This window comes from Scyliorhinus torazame, unplaced genomic scaffold, assembly GCF_047496885.1.
Source record: "Scyliorhinus torazame isolate Kashiwa2021f unplaced genomic scaffold, sScyTor2.1 scaffold_1422, whole genome shotgun sequence".
NCBI lineage: Eukaryota > Metazoa > Chordata > Chondrichthyes > Carcharhiniformes > Scyliorhinidae > Scyliorhinus > Scyliorhinus torazame.
This window is the reverse complement of record NW_027309149.1, coordinates 7696-32923: the sequence shown is the minus strand read 5'-3', so window position 1 is coordinate 32923 and position 25228 is coordinate 7696. Positions and strand designations below refer to the sequence as shown.

The window sequence follows — 25228 nt, the reverse complement described above, 5'->3', positions numbered from 1 at the left end:
TGTCAACAACTGTAGGTGGGAAATCACGGTTGAGGAAGAAGGAACACATTTTCGAACCACCATTTTGGAAAGTGGCATCATCGGAACAAATGCGACGGAGGCGAAGGAGTTGAGAGAAAGGGATGGAGTCCTTGCAGGGTGCGAAGAGCTGTAGTCCAGGTAGCTGTGGGAGTCAGTGGGCTTGTAGTGGATATTAGTAGATAGTCTATTGCTGGAGATGGAGACAGAAAGATCAAGGAAGGGAAGTGTCTGAGATGGACCAGATGAAAGTGATGGAGCGGTGGAAACTGGAAACGAAGTTGATGAATCTTTCCAGGTCTGGACGAGGGCATGAAGCGGCACCAAAATTGTCATCAATGTATCTGTAAAGGAGTTGTGGGAGGGTACCCGGGTAGGCCTGGAACAAGGAATGTTCCACATACCTCATAAAAAGGAAAGCGTAGCTAGGACCCATGCAGGTACCCATTGCTACACCTTTGATTTGGAGAAAGTGGGATGAATTAAAGGAGAAGTTGTTGAGAGATGGAACGAGTTCAGCCAGGCGGAGGAGACTGGTGGTGGATGGGAATTGTCCGGGCCTCTTTTCGAGAAAGAAACGCAGAGCTCTCGGGCCATCCTGGTGTGGTATGGAGGTGTAGAGAGATTGTACATCCATGGTGAATAGAATGCGGTTAGGGCCCGCGAACTGAAAGCTGTCAATATGACGCAGTGCATCAGAGGAATCCTGGATGTAGATGGGGAGGGAATGGACCAGAGGAGTGAGGATGGAGTCGAGATAAGAGGAAATAAGTTTGGTGGGGCAAGAGCATGCTGACACAATGGGCTTGCCGGGACAGTCCTTTTTGTGGATTTTGGGAAGTAGGTAAAAGCAGGCTGTCCGGGGTGGGAGACTGAGGTTGGAAGGCATCGGGAGGAAATGTGGTCGCTAACGGTGTTGGAGATAATGGCTTGATGTTCAGTGGTCTGGTCATGGTCCAGGGGGAGGTGAGGGGAAGTATCTGAGAGTTGGCGCTTGGCCTCTGCGAGGTAGAGGTCAGTGCGCCAGCCGCCAACAGCACCCCCTTTGTCGGCAGGTTTGATGACAAAGTCGGGGCTAGACCTGACGGAGTGAAGAGCAGAAAGTTCGGAAGGAGAGAGGTGGGAATGGGTGAGGGGGGCAGAAAAATTAAGACGAGGCCTTTCGGTCTCAACCACTAATTCAACAACTTCAGATGATTAGCTCCACCCCAGTTCAACCCATTTGTTTTCATCCCATTTCATTTTAACTCTCTTTTACCATTTCTTTCTTTCTTAATATACATTAAACCCCTCCCCTCACCATCTTATCCACCTTTCCTTACCTTTTCTCCACTTTGCTTCCCCCTTTCCCTCCCCCCACATCTACATCTGTCAGAGTTTACCCTCTGATGTCAGTTTCTCTGCTGTTTGGCCTTTCACATCTTTGTTCTCTCTGGGGACTGCCATTAGTATTCTTTCCCCTTAGTTTCTGTGGCCATTCACGCCCCGTTTCCCTGGGTTTCGGTGGCTATGACTCATCTTTCATTCTCACTCCATAGTATAAATTTTTCCCACTTTCTCTGTCTATTAGCTTTGACAAAGAGTCATTGGACTCGAAACGTTAGCTCTTTTCTCTCCCTACAGATGCTGCCAGACCTGCTGAGATTTTCCAGCATTTTCTTTTTGGTTTCAGATTCCAGCATCCGCAGTAATTTGCTTTTATCAAATGAGACCTTGTGGGTTGAATGGAAGAAAAGAGCAATCACATTGCTGGGAATATATATACCCAAAAAGTAAGGGAGATACATTTCATCAAATTACTAAGAAATGAAAATGAAATGGAAATCACTTATTGTCACAATTAGGTTTCAAATGAAGTTACTGTGAAAAGCCCCTAGTCATCACATTCCAGCGTCTGTTCGGAGAGGCTGGTACGGGAATTGGACAGTGCTGCTGGCCTGCCTGGGTCTGCTTTAAAAGCCAGCGATTTAGTCCTGTGCTAAACCAGCCCCTTAGAGAAATGCAGAAACAATAGGGTAGTAGTGTTGTGAATTTCAACTACTGAGATAAAATCAGTGTAACAGTTACAGCAGAGGATGCAGAATTCTTAAAATATATATTCGGAACTTTTTTAGCGATTACACTGAGCTCAACTAGTCCTGGGCTTCATTTTAGAAAATGAAGCTGGGCAAGTATAAATGGTGTCAGTGAGAGAGAACATCTTGGTGGCAGTGACCGTAATTCCTTTAGATTCAGCATTCATTGTCTCCATAAGGACAAAGGTGGATCAAGAGTAAAAGCTGGGGAAGGCAAATTTTACTAAGCTGAGATGTGATTTTGTAAAAGTGTAAGCTCTGAAATGAATACATGTAGAACAAGAGGATAACTATGGAAAGAAAGCTTTTGACAAGTGTGGTCAAAAGAAAAAGCCATGGGGTCCAAGAGAAAGTGGCAAGTTTGAGCCAAAATTGGCTCTGGCAGAAGCAAAGGATAATAGATGTTTTGGTAATTGGAAGACTATTTCCAGTGGTCACGTCTACAGATCCCTGAAGGAGTTGATCATGCAGCAAAGAAGGTATATTGGGATACTTTTGGTTATTGGCCGAAGCATAGAAAAAAGTGCAGACGTGCTCAAATGGCATAAAACACCGTTTAGCTACTTAAACTGTGTGAAAGGTAAAGTTGCCATAGTCCCAGATGGCCATAGGGCGCTTTCCCATTTGAGGGGGAAAACTAACTGGTGGTGGTTTAACCTGAGCATCACCACACCTCGTATAAGGGGCAAGGTTGAGAAGGTGGACCTTCATGAATAACCTCAACTGGTACGGGAATTGAACGCACGCTGCTGGCCTTGTTCTGCATCACGAACCAGCTGTCTAGCCAAAGGAAAACCCCACCAATGCCCATGCACCCACCCTGTCCCTGTAACTCCACCTAACCTTTTGGACGCTAAGGGACAATTTAGCAAAGCCAATCCACCTAACCTGCACATCTTTGGACTGTGTGGGGGAAACCAGAGCACCCAGAAGAAACCCACACAGACACTGGGAGAATGTACAAACGCCACACAGTCACCCAGGTTTGAATTGAACCTGGGTCCCTGGCGCTGTGAGGCAGCATTGATAAACCACTGTACCACCGCCACTTAATCAGTTACCTTGTAGATAATTATCTGTCTCAATGGGTACTTCTGCTAATTCATTCCATTCTTTAGTTATGCTTTGTGAAACAAATTCTTCCAACTTTCCGCATTCATTTGAATAATTGACTTGAAGTCCTCTTATGATTTGTCAGCTAGTGGAAGCACGTTTTCACTGATTTGTTTTTAGAATCTTTTCAAATTTAAAAATTTGTTCCTTCTTTGTTCCAATACAAAGAAGTGTCAGCATATTTCAAACCAGCTTTCATCTAATTCCTGGGGACATAGCAATACATCCTTGCTATACTCTTTCCATGCTTCCAATACTCGAAGGAATGTCTGGTTTTGAATGTGGTATTCTAACTGACCTCAACAATGTCATCTACGTATTCCACATCGCTTCCTGACTTCTAATTCATTTTTATTTTGGCCCTTTCCAGCAACACTTCTGTCTTTAATCTTCGTATCCCCTAGATCTCTTTGCTTCTCCACTCCTGAATGCCTGACTTAATATCCCTGGTAAATTTCCATTCACGATTTTCCTAAAGTAATACTTCCCTGCATTGAACTGTCAACCACCTATCTGGGTCAAATGTGAATCTGATTTCTGAAATTTGATCCTCCCGTCAGTTTTCATCTAATTTGATATCTGCAAGAAGCTATCTTTTCGTGCTTATGTCCATATTTGTGCAAATTGAAAAATAAAATGCCCATTTCAGTTTTTAAAAAAAAAAAAAATAATAATAATAATGTTTGAAAAGAACTTTTGAGTTTGCATCAACTGTAAAGGAATGGATTTAAATTTTCTTGGATAATATACACTGGTCATGACTGAGTGACCTGGAAGCAGTGCCAACAGGAAGGAAGTTAGGACAGCAGCTCTGTGGCCAGACAAAAGGAGAACTAGGAGCTGGAGAGTTGGACGGTGAAGGCAATCGGTGCACAAATGCAGAGACAGAAGAAGGAACGTAGAATTTGTGTGCGGAGAAGGAAGCAAAAGGCTTGGTTTGCACCCAATGGTGCTAACCATATCCAGGGACCACTGATGGAATATGCCTGCTGGTGAAAGCAGCCTGAGGGCTGAATCAATGGAATTGAAGGACATCTTTGTTGCATCGACCCTTTCATGTGTTGTATATAATTTGCCTATTCATGTTTAAATTTGAGCTGGCTCTGATTCGTAGCAAAAATTACAAAAAATGAAATCCTGTTCATAATTGCTTTATTTGGGCGTTATTTGGTTTGGTTATTTTTGGTTTCCATTTCCCCCACAGGGACATTAACAAAATTGGGAGCTCCATTTTGGGATTGATCCCAGAGGCTGGATCCGAGGCTCCCTGGAGCTTTCCAGCATTTAAATAAACATAATGTCATGTTTGCTTTTTCTGTATTGTATTGGGGAATCAGCCTTTGTTGAAAGAGAGGACTCTGACTTAACAGTTGAGAAAAGACGATTTATAGGCTGTAGCAGAACAGGGTACTTGGAGATTAATGCTCGATCAGGAGCTAGGAGAATAGAATCCTTTAAGAATTGGCTTGGCATCTGGGTTCCAGGAAGGAGCAGCTGGCTCCGCTAGTGACCAAATACAACTGGCCAGAATTGACAAATAAATAGAATCATGCAAGATTAACTTGAAGAGACATTCTCAACAGAGGAATGAGAAAGAAATAAAAACCTCAATGAAACGAGAGTTCTGAGTTTGCGAACTTGAATTGGTACAGCAAAGTAGGCTAAAGAACTGCCCTTAATTTTGATTTGGTGAAGAATGTTCACTTCGTACCTAGAAAAGAGTGGAGATGCACTTTATGCCCTATGAGAAAATTGTCATTTCTAAATTAGCTGGAAAAAAACCAGTGGATATCCTCTTACAAAGCATTATGGTGGGGAATGCTTTGTGGGTGTACTTGTCTCTTTCAACAGAGCATTCGTGATTACAAGGAAGCAAAATTGCTATATTCAACACTTAAAAGTTGGTGCCAGAGGTCTACAGCAAAAGAATGGAGTTAGAGAGTGGGCCAGGCTAGTGCAGAATTTGCCATGAAAAAGGCTATAGTGGCCGATATGGAACATAATTTGTTTCCTTAGAGGGATGATGCTGGTGGAAACTCAGGTCTTTCTCAGGTTAATGAAGGTTCAGAGCACAGGTTTAGTTCGATGGGACCGACATGCTTCTTGTCACAAGAAAGGCTATGTGAAGGTTGAATGGCTCATCTGCGGCGGGAAAATCGATTACTATCCTTAGATATACAGGACCCAGTGCCAGATTGTAGGAGTACCCCAAAGATGTGCTGGGGAATCCTCCTCGGAATTTCACAAGTAAGGGTTTATGCAGCTATTGAACCATCCAAAAATGCGATTTTAAATCGTAAACTTCGGATGGTTCTGACAGGGTTACACCAATAGTTACTTAGAAAAAGTTAGAATTAAAACCTCTTCTAACTTCTAGGTAACTATTGTAAAGCCACCAAGGTGTGACCGCTCCCCCAACCAAACGCACACTCAAATCCTAGCCACTCGCCTTAAACACCTAACATCTTAGACACCTAACATCTGTCTAACCTGTGAAGGGAAGGACCTTGAGTTAACATTTCAAGTCTGCATGAACCTTTTTCAGAACTAAAGATTTAAAAATGTGCTTTATATATAAGAGGGTGGCACTTTAGCACAGTGGTTAGCACTGTTGTTTCACAGCACTGGGAACCTGGGAAATTCCCGGTTTGAGTGACTGTGCAGAGTCTGCACGTTCTCCCACAAGTCACGAAAGACGTGCTTGTTAGGTGAATTGAACATTCTGAATTCTCCCTCCGTGTACCCGAACAGGCGCTGTAGTGTAGCAACTAGAGTTTTCACAGTAACTTCATTGCAGTGTTAATGTAAGCCTACTTGTGACACTAATAAAGATTATTATTATTATTAGAGGGGCTGTCACATTGATTAGTGGGAGCTGTGGGAGATTGCAACGAACAAGTGACAGATGGCAACGTGAAGGAGGGTTTTTGCATTGGAACAAAAAAAATGTTTGGAATATTAAAAGTAAATATGGAGGAGGAAGGTCACAGTCTAATGTTGAACTCAGCATTGAACTTTGAGGTTGTAACATGCCTAACTGGAAAATGAGGTGCTGCGCCTCCAGTTTGTGTTGGATTTCACTGGAGCATTGCAGCAGGCCAAGGACAGACATGAGAGCAAAATGCTGAGTTGAAATGGTGCACAACAGGAAGGTTGGTGGCTGAGCAAAACGGTCACCTAGTCTTCCCAATGTAAAGGAGACTGCATTGGGAGTAGTGGATACAGTTGACCAAATTGAAGGCGACGGAAGTAAAATGTTGCTTCGCCTGAAAGAAGTGCTCCAATGAGTCTCCAATGATCCAATACCAGAAGATTTGGGCTATTATATGCAGCGTTTCCGTTTTGTTAATCACATCACAGTAACAATCAAGTCACTTCAGTGTGCATCTTTAAACTACAGAAGCCAATCACTTATATCTCCAACTTTTATTTAATAATGAGAAGTATTTTTTCCCTTGTTTTGAGGAGGTTTTTTTTTTTTTTTTTTTTAAATTCACCATCCCGAAATTTTGAAAATTGAACCATATTAAAGGATCCTGCAAGTTGATTATGTATCTACTATACTAGGGTTAAAGCTCATCAATTCAGACACTAGAGAAAGTTGCAATAGTCCCAGAGGACCATGGGCTGCTCTTCTCTTTGAAGGAGAGAGAGCTGCCTGGTGGTTAAACTTGAGGGTCACCACACCTCATGTAAGGGACAAGGGTGAGAGAAGGCGAGATAGCCTCAGCCAGTACAGGAATTGAACCCACGGTGTTACACCATTACGAACCCCAGCTGTCCAGCTATTTGAACTAACTGAAAATGCCCATCCCCCCGGACACCAGTAGTTCAGCGCCAACAGTAGCTAATCTAACTATTTTGATAGTCTAATGTTCATTGAATTTTTCATCCTTATTGAATGTTATTTTTCTCATTTAGAATGTCCATCAGAATTTGTTGAAATTGAAGTCAAAATATCCAAACTTCTTGACCAGCTCACAGAATGGATTACTTTCCAGGGCAAAAGCCCGAAAGTGTCTTATGGAAAGAATTTCCAATCTGTCCTGCACAAATATTTTGAAGATAATTGAAAATGAAAATCAAACGCTAGATCAACAATGTCAGCTTCAATGGAAAGCAGCTCAGGTATGTTTATTGCTACGGTGTTAATGTACTTGAAATTTCCATGTTGGAATCAGCCGTAATGTTTCCAATGATTTATTCCAGTCATTTCTGCCCCTAATTTATACTGCAACAAACTCTTACAATTGCCTTGATTCAAGTTCAACATTCCTTCTAAAGACGGCATGTGTATCAGGTAGATACTACAATGACATGTGGATAAAAGAGAATTGTAATTATGTTCCAACTTCCATGCCCCAAAATTTCAGTTATGAATGTTGTCTAAAATGTACACTTGTACAGATATTTGATTTTCACCTTACATCAAAGTTTACATGCACATTCGTGTTGCAAGTTCAGGGCTACATTTATGTCACAATTGGAAGGAAAAAGCACCAAAGCAACACTTAACAGAAATGTGCAACTAGTTTCAATTCTTCATTTGCTATCTACAGCTCATGAAAATTGCATTCTCTGCCACACCCCAGACCTACCCGACCTCAACTCCTCCAGGTGAATTAAAACTATTTTAGTATTAAGGGTACTAGCTGCTCTGGGACATGATTTTCCATTGTCTTAAACTTGTGTAATAGGCAAATTTTGAAAATTGTTTAACCTACAATTCTACTTCATCATTCTCATCAACATTCTTTAGATCACTTGTGTAAGTCTGGAAGTTAATTTTGTATAAATTGAATCTAGCTTCAGAGCATGATCATAATTTAAATAATTACTTCCAAGTCAAATCGGTATGACTCTCTGGAATTACTTTCAATCAAAAGAGTTTAGTTATAGTGATACTTGTGGCAACAATTGATGTATAAAATGCCACATAATCATTGGAATAGCAGCTTTTCACCAACATGAAATCATTACTCCATTTCACGTCACATAAAACAATAGTTCTGTTGAGAACCATGTTATGCTTTCTTCATATTCAAATGATTTAGTGCAGAAATTGTTTTTCTTGCTTTTGGAGCCCTGTTCCAAACAACACTCCTTGTATTACCAAATACAAGTTACCGCTAAAAATGTCTTTGAAATTACTTCTCATGACACTCTGGTGAACAGGGAATAATGAGGACTAATCTAAAGCATTCAGTACTTGAGGTGACCAAAAGCTTAGTCTTGGAGGGAGGTTTTAAGGACGGGAGGATTTAAGGATGGACTTCAAAAGTGTGGGGCTGAGACAGCTGAAGGGCCAGTGCCATTGATAGTGGGGAGTGGTGCATTAAAAAGCCAGAGTCAGAGTTGCAGCAAATTTAGGGGGACTATTGCTACAGGTTAGTGATTGAAAGACATGACACCATGAAGGGATTTAAACAGGAGATGAGTATTTTAAATAAAACACTGAGAATGAATGTATCGTAGGTCGGTGAAGAATTGGAGGGAGAGGATGAATATGCGGGACTTCGTGGAGGATAGGATATGGACAACAGAATTTTAAATGAGCTGAATGTTGCAGAGATTGAAGAAGGGAGAAGCTAGGAAAGCACTGGGACCTGTACATGGAAGAAGGTTTCAATGGCAAATATGATGAGTGAGGGGTGGAAGTTAGTGATCTTGTGATATAAAATTTGAGATACCAAGAGCACAACTCCGGACTGAATAGAATACTGAAACTGTATACAGTCTGATTGGACTGGGGATGGAGTCCATTGGCGAGGATGCAGTGGGGATGGAGTCCATTGGCGAGGATGCAGAGTTTGTGATGTGGACCAGCTTCAATCTTTCCAATATTTAATTAGAAAGAAGTGTAGCTTGCCCAAAACTGAATTTCTAACAAGTTTGACTTGGAGCCTGCGAAGGGGAGAGAGAGATGGAACAGGATGCCATCAGCTAATAGATGGAAGCTAACCTACATCTGTGGCCAATGTTATCAAATGGCAACACATTGAGGAGGGGGAAGTCTGAGATTAATCTTTGGGAGATTTCCCAATTAATGGTATAGGGCAGGAAGAGAAAGAGTTCCGCCATTGGATTTATAAGAGTGAAACCCAGTGTTGGCAATACCACTGAGCTGGAACAAGGGTGTTATGATCGTCTGTATTGAATGCTGAAACATTGTTGAGGATGATTATGCACTGCAGTCACTGAGAATGTGATCTGAGACTTTTGGTGAGGTCTATTTTAGTGCTAGAAAACTGACTACAAAAGGGAGAAGGACATGGATCTGGAAGGTTGCATGTCCAAATACGACTGCACATCTCCAATCTTCCGTCTGATTTATTTAAAATAAATAGATTGTTCTTGTTTGATACCGGTAATTGCATGATTCCACCCAAAACAACTATTGCACTGCATCAGCCAGTACACTTCAGTGATCATGGTTCAGCCACGATCTACCTTATCAACATTACCTGATGTCATAGGTGCATAATCATCAAGCATTCTCCTTGTTCCATTTTATTTGCCTCAACTCCAGTGAGGTATACTGAAAAATATATCCATTCTGTATAGCATAACAGATGAAGAATTCTATTAATTTATGTTACCTTTTGAAAATCCAGTGGGACAGCTCAAATTTCTCAGGTCTTCTGGAGTTCACAGAATATTTGTCAGTTTTGTAGAGACCAAATTTCTCTTACACTCCATCTAAGTATTTCAACCATAGATCTATATTAAGTTTATTAATGAGAAATAATTCCTATTGTGTTGCTGAGCAGTACACTGCAGTGCTAGAAATGGTTCATTTCATCCTCCTGTGTCCTTAGAGTGAAGGTCACCTCTGTACATCAATGCTAACTGAGTATTCAACGTACCTCCGGAATTCTTGTGATGAAATGATTAACGAGAAGAGAAAGAATGAGGAACTGCTGTTAGAGATTAAAGCTCTCCGACAGGATTCATTCACCAAAAATGGTTGTGATCCTTTGTTAACTATGGAGAACCAGAAGCTGTCCAAAAAGTTGAAGGCAGCTGAACAGTTGCTGCAGGTAACTAAAATGCTTATTCAGAATAACTTTTTCTAGGTTAGAGGAAATATCCTCTGACACAAAATTAAATTGCAATGGGAAAAAAAAGCAACCCAATTTGCTATACTGTTGTGGTTTGCTAATTAAAATTTAAAGATGTAACCACCTCTGTCCAATTCCTATTTTGTAAATTTGAGAAGGCAAAGTGCACACGCATGCACAACGACTAATATTGTGTGATTGTTGCATTGTTACGTAACAATAATCTTTATTAGTGTCACAGGTAGGCTTACATATAACACTGCAATGACGTTACTGTGAAAATCCACTAGTCGCCACACTCCGGCGCCTGTTCGGATACACTGAGGGGGAATTCAGAATGTCCAATTCACCTAACAAGCACGTCTTGTGGGAGGAAACTGGAGCACTCCGAGGAAACCATGCAGACACGGGGAGAACGTGCAGATTCCACACATACAATGACCCAAGCCAGGTATCGACCCTGGGACTCTGGTGCTGTGAAGCAACAATGCTAACCACTGTGCTACCGTGATTATCCATGCACAATCCTGATCTGACCACTGAGCATCAATGAGATCAGAGCACATTTTGAATGTTATTGGACTACCACTTCACTAGTGCAATGGGACCCTTAAAGCTTACTAGACATCATTTGGATGAACCCCCCCCCTCTCTCTTCCCCCCCCCCCCCCCCCCCCCCCCCCCCCCCCCCCCCCCCATGACACGAACAGAAGCACACTGATCTTGAAATGTAATGTTAAATGACTGGGTACGGTATATTTAAATCCTAATTTTACAATTTCAGCAAAGGAGAATAAAAATTCATGATCTGCAAATGACACTGACAGCAAGTCAAGAAGCTTACAAACAGCAACTGACAGCAAGTCAAGAAGCTTACAAACAGCAACTGACAGCAAGTCAAGAAGCTTACAAACAGCAGGAAGATAAACTCCAGGATAAAAAACTTGAAGACCTTCAGACAAAATTGTTGAAGAAGGACAGCCAGATAAAAACCGTTGAAGAAAGTTTGAAACAACTACAGGTATGGTGCTTGAAATAAAGTTGCTGAATGTGAATTTCAAAAATGCATGCACTAGTGAAAATATTTTGGTTAAATATTTTGAGAAAATAAAAGGAATTGTATTCCCTTAACCTTATTTTGCAGGAAGTTGATTCAGAACAACAAAGGTAACATTTTTCTAATCTGCGAACTAAACATTTGAATAATTTTTGCAAGATCAAAAAAGAGGTTTCGGCATTAGTTAATTTAGTCACTGTAAGAAAATACATTTAAAAACCAGCTGCATAGTTCTAGTCTGAATTCATATGGTTGAAATATTTAATAATAATCTCTTATTGTCACAAATAGGCTTCAATTAAGTTACTGTAAAAAGCCCCTAGTCGCCACATTCCGGCGCCTCTTTGGGGAGGCCGGTACAGGAATTGAACCTGCGCTGCTGTCTTGTTCTGCATTACAAGCCAGCTGTTTAGCCCACTGTGCTAAAACAATCCTTTGTTCCACTTTCAGGAAAGTTTTCTTGGGTAAGGAACCAAAGGTGCAGTAGAACCAGTGTGCTGATTCAATGATAGGTTTTTGCTCTATTCAAATTTGTTGGAATGTCTTTTTTCTGTAAGTATTTTTTCTTCACCCTTGGTGGGAGCTGCCCTGCTAGCCGAAGTTAGCTAACAGGAGTGGTGCTGAAGTGTTGATTGCAGTTCAGTATGTTAGTTCTATTTTAGATAATGAGCTTAGTGTTTTTGTTCTGTTTGGAGTTAGGTTTATTAGAAGTAAGTTTTAGTGGTTTATGTTTGCGTTACTGTTTTCTGTATGCATATTTGGGTGCAGTAGTATCTGAACACCGGGAAAAGGGGGCTGGAGTCGGGGGTAGTTTGCTGACTGTGACTGCATCTTGGGTGGGCCTGGTTGTTGTAATTTCTATGTCAATGTTAGATAATCTCACTTGGTGGAAATGGCTGACTCCGGATCAAGGGGAGGATGGGAGACCCCCATTTCTTTTGGTCACCTTGAATGGCCTAGTGAAAAGGTAGAGGGTATTTGCTCACCTGAAAAGTCGATGTGGTGTTTCTACAAGAGACTCATTGCAAGTTAGAGATCAGACGAGGTTGAGGAAGGTGTGGGTGGGAGAGGTTTTCCATTCGGGATTTGACAGTAGGGCCCGAGGTGCAGCAATTTTAATTAATAAAATGGTTCCATTTTCTGCCGTTAAGATCTTGGCTGACCCCAATGGTAGACGTATGTCTGTGGGTATTTGGCGGGCATCTCAGTTGTCCTGGTTAATATCTCGGCTCCAAACTGGGATGATACTGGTTTTATTAACACGCTGCTCCTCTTTTTGGGCGGGTAAGACCCCAAGAATCTGTAGGGCGTTCCTCCGGAGAGATGGGCAGAGATGAGCTATCAGGAGGTTTGGCTTTACCCATTTTATTATTGGGCAGCCAATATTGAGACGGTACTTAGGTGGGTTAATGATCCAGAGTCCATAAGCTGGCAAATGGCAGCGAGTTCTTGTAGGGTTCTAGCCTTGGTGTATTAGTAGCCACATCACTGCCATTCTCTCCGGCAGGATTTTCCTCTAATCCGATAGTGGTGTCCACCCTGAGAATCTAGAAGCAGTTCAGACAGCATTTTAAACTTAGTTCCAGGAACTATCTTTTATAATTATCTCTTTTTGCCAGCGGGTTTGGACTTGACGTTTCGGTCATGGGAGGGGAAGGTTTGGAGAGGTTTGGAGAGGTTTGGAGACTTGGTTTGTGGAGGGAAGGTTTGCCAGCTTTAAGGAGCTAGCAGAGAAATTTCAACTCTTGGTTCCAATCTTTTCAGATACTTTCAGATTCATGATTTTTCACACAAGGCCTTTCTCTCTTCTCCCCCCCCCCCCCCCCCCCCAAATCGAGGACAGGTGTGTGAGTGTTGTTCTTGGGGATCGGCTAACCACACTCTTATGTTCTGGTCTGTCCCAAGTTAGTAAGCTTTTGGGTGTCTTTCTTTGACACCATGTAAGAGATACTTAATGTCAATCTGGAACCATATCCGCTGGTGTCCACCAGGGTATCCAAATCGCCGGTGCTGCAGACAGGGGTGAAGGTGGATGTCCTCGCCTTTGCCCCATTAACAGCCCGGAGATGGGTTCTGCTAGGGTGGAGGTCTCCTACTCCGCCCAGTGCCTCAGCTTGGTTGGGTGACCTCGTGTTCTTGCATTTAGAGAAGGTCAAGTACACCATTAGGGGGTCGGTAGAAGTGTTCTTCCTGAGATGGCAGCCATTCATTTACTTTTTTAAAGAGTTAGTCACTGTCCGTTGTTATGGGGTTTAGTTTCGTGTTGGGGTGGTTAATGTTGATTTGTGTTTTTGATTTGTTGTGTTCTTTGTCATTGTAACTTGAATTAATTGTTTTATTATTTTGTTGATGATGATAAAGTTTTCAATAAACATTTTTTCAAAAAGGTAGAATTGAGTATAAAATTAGGAGTTTAGAAATGTAATGCATAATTCTTCCTCTATTCAAAGAGTATTGTCTGGTGTCCACTGTAAATTTGTATCTTAAATCTTTTTTTTTTAAAACCTTCCTCGTGAATTTTGTTTTGGTTAACAAGTTTGCCAACGTTTTCCATGATGGTTTCCGTCGATGGAAATTTGCCATCTTTCAGTTACACAACATGGTCATGAGATGGTGCTGTATTATTTTTCCCACTTTTAATTTTTTCTAAAATAACTCCTTTCCAAAATAAAAAATAAGGGATTAAAGAAAAAGTCCAAAATATAAATATTTCACAAACACAATTAAGTTTATCCAATGTATGTTAAATTAACCTCTGATTATCATTTGCTTGGTTTGGAAGTTCTAAATATAACTATTTTAATCACTCACTGCTAACTGTATCATGCAAATTGAATTTTTCCAAATAGACAAATTAATTGAATTTTGAAAGTCCACAATTTAACTCCAATGTGCACTTTAAACTCCCATTTCCTGTGTTCCTATCTTTGATATGATAAATTTTACCCAGTTGAATAACTGGTTTGCTGAGGTAAATCTGATTGTATCACTTTAGAGTTGATGCTGATTCATGGGACATGGAAAGTTATATCACCAGATATGGCATAAGAAAGTCCGATGTTATTTTTTTTTTTTTTTAAGGCAGTTAGTTTTAAAACACGAGGTTCCTTCTAAGCTCTGCAAAGTCAGCTTGAAGGTTCTTTCCAATCAGTTCCCAACTGGTGGCAATTTCAAATTGTGTACTCCTGAATTTAAGAATTATGTTAGCAGCACTTCTCATTGTACTGAAATCTAAAGGCAAATAGTTTGATCAGAGAAAAAAAGGATTTTAAAAACAACTACATTGGAGGCTGTTCAAAGGAACTATTATTAGATGGAATGAACGGCTTGTCCTACGAGGAAAGGTTGGACAGACGGCTTGTTTCCACTGGAGTTTAGAAGAGTGAGGGGTGACGTTATTGAAGTGTATAATAAGATACTGAACAGTCTTGACAAGGTGGACATGAAAATTATGTTTCCTCTTGTGGGCAAGTCTAGAACTAGAGGGCAACCTTTTAAATTTAGGGGTCGCCCTTTTTGGGACCGAGATGAGGAAAAATTCTTCTTGAGGGCTGTGCGAATTTGGAACGTTCTGCCTTCGAAGGTTCCAAATGACTTGGGGTCATTGAATATTTTTAAGGTGAAGGTAGATAAAATCTTATTAGGCAAGGGAATTAAAGGTTTTTGGACTTGGATTGGAATGTGGAATTCAAAACACAAACAGATCAGCCATCTTAATGGCCTCCATCTCCTATTTTGTTCAGATGCATGAAAATTTTGCGTAGGTATGTAATGTCTGAATTATTAAACATGATTTTTTTAAACATTATTTTTGTTGCACACAGGCTAAGTTGGACATGGGAGTTCAACCTTTCAAAGAGGAGTTGATTGAGCTGAAGAATCAATTTCTTGCACTACAGATGGCAAAATACAACGAGACTAAACATTTTGAAAATCAGTAAGGATGGCTATTTAAAAAGAAATATTAACTGTTTTTATTTAGATTGTATTGGAAGTAACGCAAACCATTTATTTTCAGAATTAGTTCTCTCGAAGCCACCTTAGAACATAAAGAAGAGCTACTAAGACAAATTAAGGAAACACTTCGAAGAAACCAGCAAGAGCAGGATACCACAAGTTAGTATTTTTAATATCATTGCCAAGAAATTAAACACAAAATTGTTTAGCATTGAGCCTTTGATATCGTTGACCAAAATTCTGAAATTAGTTTTGAAAATATATCCAAATTTATTTGACTTCATTATTTTTTGGAATTGTACACATACTTTTTGGGTTCTGCATAGGGAATTTGAAAATAACAAAATAAAAATGAGCATTAAGAGGATTTGTCTTCCCTGCCCTGAATGAAGTTGATGTCGAGCAAACTTTTAAGAAATATGAAGCATTCGGGAGGGAAGAGTAAATGGCTGTATCTAATGTGTGATAGATATTATCACACTTTATTTGTATAGAAAAAAAGTACAGTGTGTTCAGATGTAAACACCTTCAAATTTGGATAATAAGCTGATGGTGTTTGATTTAAAAGTATATAGATTCAAATGTTTTGTAGATAGGGTCTACATGCTAAAACTATACACAGCATTGCACCACAATTCAAATATTGTCTTGTTTAGCTGTCTTACTATGGAATGATGAGGCCAAAACAAGAATATAGAAGAGGCTTACTAACATTATTCGGCTTTGGTTAGCCAGCAAAACTAGGGAAATAGTTTACTTTTATTCACTGAGTGAAAGATTAAGGGAAAAGCTAATCAAGGTGCTCAAAATAGAGGAATTTTGAGATAAATGATGGGGGTGGGGGGAATGGGTGAGAGAGTTAGATACCAGTGAGTCGGTGACACCAGGGCATAAATTTAAGATTAGTAATGAAGAACAAAGGTAGGTACAGATCATTGTTAGGCAGAATACATTATAGCTTCCCCAAATTCATAAATATATTTTCAGAATTTGATAATTTAACAGGCGAGATCAGTTTTACAACCTGATTATTAAAAGTCTTGTTTCACGCAGAGCCTTGAAAGCTTTTAGGAGATTCACATATGCATCCATCATTGAAAGTTCCTTTATATTTAATAACATCCTCAAAGTCATCAAGGAAACTTGGCTAATCGGATTCTTTGCTTTTCAGCAATTACGTTAATTAAGGCCTTAACCTTTTAGATATGTCTAGACAACAGTTTGCTTCCTTTGAATACAAAACTTTGTTGGGTAAGTATATCAACATAAAGGTTAAAAATGGAGTAGGTTGGTGCCATGTGTTGCCTCTTGGAGGGCAGGATCTTCTCTCCGTATTCTTTTTGCACCCAATCTCCCTTCCCTTCCCCAAGGATACCGGAGTTTACTATCTGTGTATTGACCAGGTTCTCTGCCAAATGTCATGCATTTCAAGTTGTCACTAACTGATGAGCTGTACATTTTCAGAACTTCTACATGCTTGTGTTGGTGGCTTTCTAATGTATTCCGATCATGCCTTCAAAAGACAGAATGAGACTGTAATTTCTATCCTTACATAACTGTAGCAAAATAACTGAGAAAATTGACCAATCAGTCATGATTCTGTTCCTAGGGACAGCATGTGGCGCAGTGGTTAGCACTGGGACTATGGCACTGAGGATCCGGGTTTGAATCCCTGCCCTGGGTCACTGTCCTTGTGGAGTTTGCACATTCTCCCCATGTCTGCGTGGGTTTCACCCAAAAGATGTGCAGGTTAGGTGGATTGGACAAACTAAATTGCCCCTTAATTGGAAAAAAAAATGATTGGGTACTCTAAATTTATATTTTTAAAAAATGATTCTGTTCCGAATCGGGTCCAGGGGATTTATCAACCTTCAATCCAATTCAATTTTTTAATACTTCCTCTTTTTATTCATGCTAATTTCTTTCAGTTCCTCATTTTCACAAATCTTGCCTATGGAAGTAGTTGAGTCGGAAACATTAGGAACCTTCAAGCGGCTATTGGATAGGTACATGGATTACGGTAGAATGATGGGGTGTAGATTAATTTGTTCTTAATCTAGGACAAAAGTTTGGCACAACATCGTGGGCTGAAGGGCCTGTTCTGTGCTGTATTTTCTATGTTATATTTTGTGAAAGTTAAGTAGAATTGTGTTTAGAATATCCAACTGATATTTAATTTCTAATTTATTTCAGTTACAATTGAAAGTAAAGATGAGAGACGTTCTTCTGATGCATGCCTCGTATACAATGCTGGAAGCGGTATTGTTCAGAATGTAACGGTACTCATTTTAAAATCTGAGAAATCAAAACTTACTCGAGATCTAAATCAATTGAAGAAGGAAAATGCACATCTTGCAAGGTAATTTTTCATATTCCAATATGACTTTATTTACTTTATTTAAAATAAAACACTGGTTTCACAGTATGTGCACACCATTTGGTTGGTTGTATTTGGCATAAAAAGACCAAATGCAAGTACAAAGCCCAAGTTTTAAAAATCCAACAATATGGGCGGGATTCTCCACTCCCGCGCCGAAGTGCCCACGCCGTCGTGAACGTTGTCGAGGTTCACGACGGCGCGAAACGGCCCCTATCCCGACCGATTCAGGCCCCGACAATGGGCTAGGATCGGGGACGCGTCATCTACACGCGCCAGGCCTTGTCACCGCGTAAAGGCGGCGCCGCATACATGACGCGGCCGGTGCCGCATAACTGGCGTCACCCGTGCATGCGTGGTTGCCATCCTCTCCGAGTCCACCCCGCAAGAAGATGGCGGACGGATCTTGCGGGGCCGCGGAAGGAAGGAGGCCCTCCTTCAGAGAGGACGGCCCGACGATCGGTGGGCACTGATCGCGGGCCATGCCACATTTGAGGTACCCCCCGGTGAAGGATCCCCCCCGCAGGCCGCCCCCCCCCCCCCCCCCACCCCCCAGCATTCCCGCGCTGTTCCCGACGGCAGCGACCAGGTGTGGACGGCGCCGGGGGGAACCCGCCGTTTTGGCCTTGCCGCTCGGCCCATCCGGGCCTGAGAATATCAGGGGTGCCGGAGAATCGCCATGTTGGGTGTCTCCGGCGATTCTGCGGCCCACTGAACTCGACGGGGCCGTTCCTGCCGCTTGGGAGAATCGCGGGAGGGCGTCGGACCGGCGTCCCGGGAAATTTTGGCGGCCCAGGCGATTCTCCCAACCGGCGCGGGAGTGGAGAATCTCGCCCCATGTTTCTCAGGGCAGCTATACTCACAGGAGCATCAATTGCGTCTCGTGGTCCTTTCACACCCACATCTCCCAAGTACACTCATTTTGCTGCCCCATCATCCCCAGTCAATGATGTTAGTCACTTTGGAACAAATCAAAATGAGATATTAAGCTATTCCATCACGAGTATCAAATAAATTGAACATATGCAGCTGTCTATTTTTCATTTACGGTAAAAGGTGGGTGAGCTTTAGAAGTTTTGCTCTTGGATGTGCTACGTTGCATGCTTTTGTTTTTCACCTTGCTATTTAAATATGCACGTCAATGTTGTGTTTTGAGATCTTGAGAAAATTAACTGGAAATTCTGCTGCATTTGGTGATGGGCAATGATATCTCAATTGATTTTAGAATGGTGTCTGAACTAAAATATGAAATTAATAAATGGAAAGAAAGAGCTGCAGAACACCAAGAAAAGGACCGAACACCATTAAAGCATCGAATGAAGCATGAAAATGTTCAAAATACTTTTACTCTGTGTCCCGATGAAAGTCTGACTTCCCTGTCACAGAAAGAATGTGCACTAATGCCACAAAAAGTTGAGATATCGACAGAATTATTTCCATCTGCAAGTAAAGCTACCGACACTCGAGATGAAACTGCACTGACTTTGGAGACAATGCTTCCCATTGATTCTTCTAAAATGTCATTGTTTGGTTTGGAATCACAACCGTGGCCACTTCCTCAGTCCAAGATTTTTGATAACTCTCAACTCGGTTTCCTAGCAGGTAAAAAATCAATTTGCATTTGTGTGGATAAAGTAGATCTTCTAAGTGTTCAAATTAAAACATTTATGAAAAATATTCTGACCGCTTCCATTTTTGCAGCAGGTGATTAGTAATATGCAATATATGGGAGCAAATAAGAAACCAGAAAAGTCTTATTTCTCGAGAACAAAATTAATAGACAAGCCTTGCGATTTGAATGGTGGAAGGCGAACTTTAGCTTTCATCTGCCGATGAAATTTGAATAGAACGTAAAACATGCTGCAAGCCACATGGAATTGTAAACAGATTTTCCTCAATGATTTAAGGATATAAAATTCTGAGTGCTTTCTTTTAAATTCAGTGGTTGGTTTCTTCGTAACATGAGCAAAGGTGTGGTCTGAAGTGTACATTTTGTAGCCTTGACTAATTGGTTATATCCCTGAAGTTGTAGCATAAAATTAGTCTTGTTCCCAACATGGGGGAAGAAATTGACAACAATTTGTATTTATGATTCGTCTTTAATGTAATAAAATGTCTAAAGGTGCTTTACAGAGGCATTATAAAACAAATGATACTGAGCCACATGAGATATTGGTGTAGATGAGCAATCATTTGATTAAAGGGGGTCGATTTTAAGTTACGTCTGTAAAGGGGAAAGTGAGAGGGAACTCCAGAGCATATTGCCTGGGAAGCTGAGGTCCTGGCCAACAAAGGTGGAGTGAATTAAATTTGGTCTAGCTGAGAGGTTGGAATTAGCGAAGCACGTGGGAATGGAGGAGATATGAAGATGGGAATTTAGAACCATAGAATCCCTACAGTGCAGAAGGTGGCCATTCGGCCCATTGAGTCTGCACCGACCCTCTGAAAAAGCACCCTACCCATGCCCACTCCCCGGTCCTATCCCCATAACTCCACCTAACCTGAACATCTTTGGACTGTGGGAGGGAACTGGAGCACCCGGAGAAAACCCATGTAGACCTTGGGAGAACATGCAAACTCCACACAGAATTGGACCTGGGTACCTGGAGCTGTGAGGCAGCAGTGTTCAATTCCTTTGGTGTGGAGTTTGCATATTCGCTCCTTTTCTGCGTGGGTTTCCTCCGGGTGCTCCGGTTTCCTCCCATAGTCCGAAGATGTGCAGGTTAAGTGTATTGGCCATGCTAAAAATTTCCCTTGGTGACCAAAGATGTGTAGGTTAGGTGGCATTGCGGGTCTAGGGTGGGGAATGGACCTTGGTCGAGTGCTCTTCCGGAGGGTCGGTCCAGACTGAATGGGCTGAATAGCCTCCTTCTGCCCTGTAGAGGTTCTGTGGCTATTAATAGATTGTCTGTCAAAGAGTTAACTACACAGGTGTCCTTACTGCACAACACCTCAATACCATTTCTGAGCAGGAAAGAAAGCCTGTGCTTGCTGAATGACTATTTTCAAAATAAATTTGAGATTAAAAATCTCAATTGCCTCCTGTGCAGGTCATGTTTGTGCTGGCCCTCCGAAGGAGCAATTTACCTAGTGCCATTCCCTGACCTTCTCTGTGTAGTTCTGTACATTCTCCACCACATTCTCAATAGTGCATCCCGGATTCCAACCACTCACTGCATGAAAGTGGTTTCCCTCAAGTCTCCATTCTTTCCTTTGCCAATTAACTCTGATCCGTGCCCTCCTGTTCTTAATCCTTCCACCAATAGGAACAGTTTTTCTCCATCTACTCTGTCCAGACCCCTCATAATTTTTTATATTTCTATCCAGCCTCCTGTCAACCTTCTATTCCAGGAAAACAATCCCAACTTCTCCACCCTATTTACAGAACGGAGGATCTTGATCCCTGAAACCATTCTGATTGATCTTTTCTGTACTCTAATACTTCACCTCCTTCCGAAAGTGTGACACCCAGAACTGGACACCGTATTCCTCTTGAGGCTGAACCAGTGCTCTATACAGGTTTGACTTAGCCTCCTTAGTTTTGTGCTATATGCTCCTATTGTTAAAATCTGGGATGTTGTATGCTTCATTCACTGCTCTCTCAACCTGTTCTGCCGCCTTCAATGACTTACGCACACATACACCCAGGTCCCTCTGCTCCTATACCCCCTTTAGAATTGTACCCGTTATATTCTCTCTCTGCAATCTTCCTACCAAAATGAATCATACTTCCCTGCATTACATTTCATCTGCTACCTGTCGTCTATTCCACCGACTTCTACACTATTCTCACTGGTTACAATGCTTCCAGGTTTTGTTTTTTCTGCAAATTCTAAAGCTCTTGCCCTGTGCACCAAAGTTTGTCATTAATATACATCAGGAAACCCCAAGGGAATGCATTTCGGTATATGCAATTGAGGGCTTTTGCGAGGCAACAGGTGAGGGAATTCCCGCAGCTCCCGACGCAGGAGGTGCAGGATAGAGTGATCTCAGAGACATGGGTGGGGGACGGTAATGTGGCGGACATATACAGGGAGATGAGGGACGAGGGGGAGATCATGGTAGATAAGCTGAAAGGGAAATGGGAAGAAGAACTGGGGGAGGAGATTGAGGGGCTGTGGGCTGATGCCCTACGTAGGGTAAACTCATCGTCCTCGTGTGCCAGGCTAAGCCTGATACAATTTAAGGTGCTACACAGGGCGCATATGACTGGAGCACGGCTTAGAAAATTTTTTGGCGTAGAGGATAGGTGTGCGAGATGCTCGAGAGGCCCAGCGAATCACACCCACATGTTCTGGTCATGCCCGGCACTACAGGGGTTCTGGGTGGGGGTGGCAAAGGTGCTTTCGAAGGTGGTGGGGGTCCGGGTCGAACCAAGCTGGGGGTTGGCTATATTTGGGGTTGCAGAAGAGCCGGGAGTGCAGGAGGCGAGAGAGGCTGGCGTGTTGGCCTTTGCGTCCCTTGTAACCCGGCGCAGGATATTGTTAATGTGGAAAAGCCAAACCCCCGGGTGTGGAGACCTGGATAAACGACATGGCAGGGTTTATAAAGTTAGAACGGATTAAGTTCGTGTTAAGGGGTTCGGCTCGGGTTCACCAGGCGGTGGCAACCGTTCGTCGATTACCTCACAGAAAGATAGAGGGGATGGAAAAGAAGTAGACAACAGCAGCAACCCGGGGGGGGGGGGAGGGCGGGGGGAGGAATCGGACGGACTCTCAGGGATGTTATTGTATATGTATAGGTATTTGTTATATGTAATTGTATATTGGATTATTGGATTGCATTATTGGAGAGTATTTATTTTGGACAAGGCAGTTGCCATTTAGTTTTGTTTTTGTTTATATATTACTTATTTGTTTAAAACTGGCCACTGTTATTTATATTGCTTTATTGTTGTGTAAAAGAAACACTACGTATTGTTATGTTTGGCCAAAAATCTTGAATAAAATATATATTTTTTTAAAAATATACATCAGGAAGAACAACGGTCCTAACAATGACCCCTGGTGAACTCCACTTCAAGCTGTCCTCCAGTCTGTAATCCATCCATTAATCACTGTTATTTCCTGTCACTCAGCCAATTTTGTCTCAGTCACTGCTGTCCCTTTTATTCCATGAGCTACAACTTTGCAAACAAGTCTGTTGTGCAGTACCTTATTAAATGCCTTTTGGAAGTCCATGTACACCACATCAACAACATTATCCCCCGTGACCCTCTGTTGTATCATCAAAAGACTGCAGCCAGTTAGTTCAACATTATTTGCCCTTTATAAATCCATGTTGGCTTTCCTTAATTAGCCCACATTCCCCCAATAACTATTCATTTTGTCCTGAATTATTGTCTCTAGAAGCTGGCCCACCATTGAATTTAAATTCCTGGGCTCATCTTGAACAAGGCTGTAACATTTTCAATTCTCCAGTTCACTGGCAGCAACCCTGAGTCTAAGAAAGACGAGAAAAATATGACCAGTACCTCTGCAATTTCCACTTTCAATTCCATCCGTGTCCCTTGCTACATTTCATCTGGTCCTGGTACCTAAGACAGCCACCTAAACCTCCTTTTCTTCACCTTAATCTTCATCTCTTTTGATATATAGAGAGCTCTGGATTTGTTTCCTATATCTTTTCCCATTTGTGAGAATATATCTTGTTGCCTGAAAAATTTCCCCTTTGAAAGGCAGTTAGTTCAATTACCATTTTGCCTGCCAACCTTTTTATTCCAATTTATCTAGCCCAGATCCATTCTTGCTCCATTTTTTAATAATTTAAGGGATGTGGGTTTTGCTGTCTAGCCCAGCATATATAGCTCATTCCTAATTGCCCTTGAGAAAGTGGTGGTGAGCTGCCTGCAGTCCATGTGATGTAGGTACACCCACTGTGCTGTTATGGAAGCAGTTCCAGGATTTTGACCCACTGATAGTGAAGGATCAGCGGTGTATTTTCAAGCCCATGGTGTCTGTAAAATTCAGACACTTCGACCAGTTTATTATTCAAACGTTTTACCCAGTTACCCTTATTTGCGATATGAACAAAGGACAGATGCAAGTTAACAATTCAACCCTAGTTTATTTTCCAACGAAAATCGGTTATCGCTCAAAATTATCCCAACTGAAATATGCCCAAGATGCTAAATACTGCCTCTGCCGATGAACTGGATCGAGCTGCGAGTCCAATCTTCTAAGTCTCAGTTGTGTCAGGGCCTTCATCTGCGAAGGTCGGTCTCACACGCTGCTTCCTTCTGTCCTCTGATCCGTCATTGAGTCTTCTCCGCTGCCTCTGTGAGGGGTCATCGCTGGGGAGGGTCTCTGGACGCATCCTTATCCCCCTCTTTGCATCCTTCCAAAAGCTTCTCTGGCCCTCAGCCAATGTGGTCACTGGGCGGGGGCCACAACACCAATGGAGTTTCTGATTGCAACTCTGCAGGACACCAGGAACTCCCCAGAGGTCCATCCTCGGGTGCATTGTCTGCACATAACCGTATCCCATATAAGGTAATCTAGGTGCTAGAAATCCTGGCTTCATCTGGACAATCCACAACAATTGATTTGCATGGGGCCGATTATCTTCTGATTTACAGGACAAGCCCAGACTTGCCTGGCTGTCTGTCTCTGCCAGTGTATTTGGGTTTGGCTGTTTGACTTCCTATCAGGCCTGTCTGATTCTGACTGGTTTTAATTTAAAATGACCAATTTATAATTTAAAGTGTCCAACTGTATATGGGCCTAACATTCAGGTTGTTGGCCATTGTACCATATCAGGATGGTGAGTGACTTGTAGAGAGCTTGCAGGTGATCTTCCCAGGGGCTGGTTTAGCACAGGGCTAAATAGCTGGCTTTTAAAGCAGACCAAGGCAGGTCAGCAGCACGGTTCAATTCCCGTAACAGCCTCCCCGAACAGGCGCCAGAATGTGGTGACTAGGGGCTTTTCACTGTAACTTCATTTGAAGCCTACTTGTGACAATAAGCAATTTTCTTTTCATTTCATTTCATGCATCTGCTGCCCTCGTCCTTCTAGATAGTAGTGGTTGTGGGTTTGTAAGGTGCTGCCCAAGAAGCCTTGGTGAATTCCTGTAGTGCATCTTGTAGATGTTACACACTACTGCTACTGTGCGACAATGGTGGAGTGTTTGAATGTTTGTTGGTGGGGGGTCAATCAAGTGGGTTGCTTTGTCCTTGATGGTGTTAAGCTCCTTGAATATTGTTGGAGCTGCACTCATCCAGGTAAGTGGAGAATATTCCATCACACTCCTGACTTTTGCTTTGGCGATAGTGGGCAGGCTTTGGGAAGTCAGGCGGTGAGTTGCTTGCCACAGGATTCCTATCCTGTTACGTGGTATCATAGACACGGTATTTATATGACTAGTTCGATTAGGTTCCTGGTCAATGGTTACCCCCAGGATGTTGATAGTGGGAGTCGTTCAGTTGTGGTTATGCCATTGAATGTCAAGAGGCAATGATGAGATCTTTACGTCGGAGATGGTCATTCTCTGGCATTTGTGTGACGCGAATGTACTTGCCACTTCTCAGCCCAAGTCTGGATATTGTCCAGATCTTGCTGAATTTGGACATGG

At 42.0% G+C, this 25228-nt stretch overlaps 1 protein-coding gene across 1 annotated transcript in view; it reads left to right on the top strand.

The window, feature by feature from the left end:
- Positions 1 to 19362, top strand: part of LOC140407277 (uncharacterized) — a gene marked incomplete at both ends in the record, with an annotated part of 34001 nt that extends 14639 nt beyond the window's left edge. Inside the window, 7 exons of the mRNA XM_072494889.1 lie at positions 7128 to 7334; positions 10025 to 10246; positions 11052 to 11288; positions 15149 to 15261; positions 15343 to 15440; positions 17475 to 17640; positions 18884 to 19362. Coding sequence (XP_072350990.1) covers positions 7128 to 7334; positions 10025 to 10246; positions 11052 to 11288; positions 15149 to 15261; positions 15343 to 15440; positions 17475 to 17640; positions 18884 to 19362 — 1522 coding nt within the window. The remainder of the gene's footprint in view (positions 1 to 7127; positions 7335 to 10024; positions 10247 to 11051; positions 11289 to 15148; positions 15262 to 15342; positions 15441 to 17474; positions 17641 to 18883) is intronic.
- Positions 19363 to 25228: the final 5866 nt, after the last annotated feature.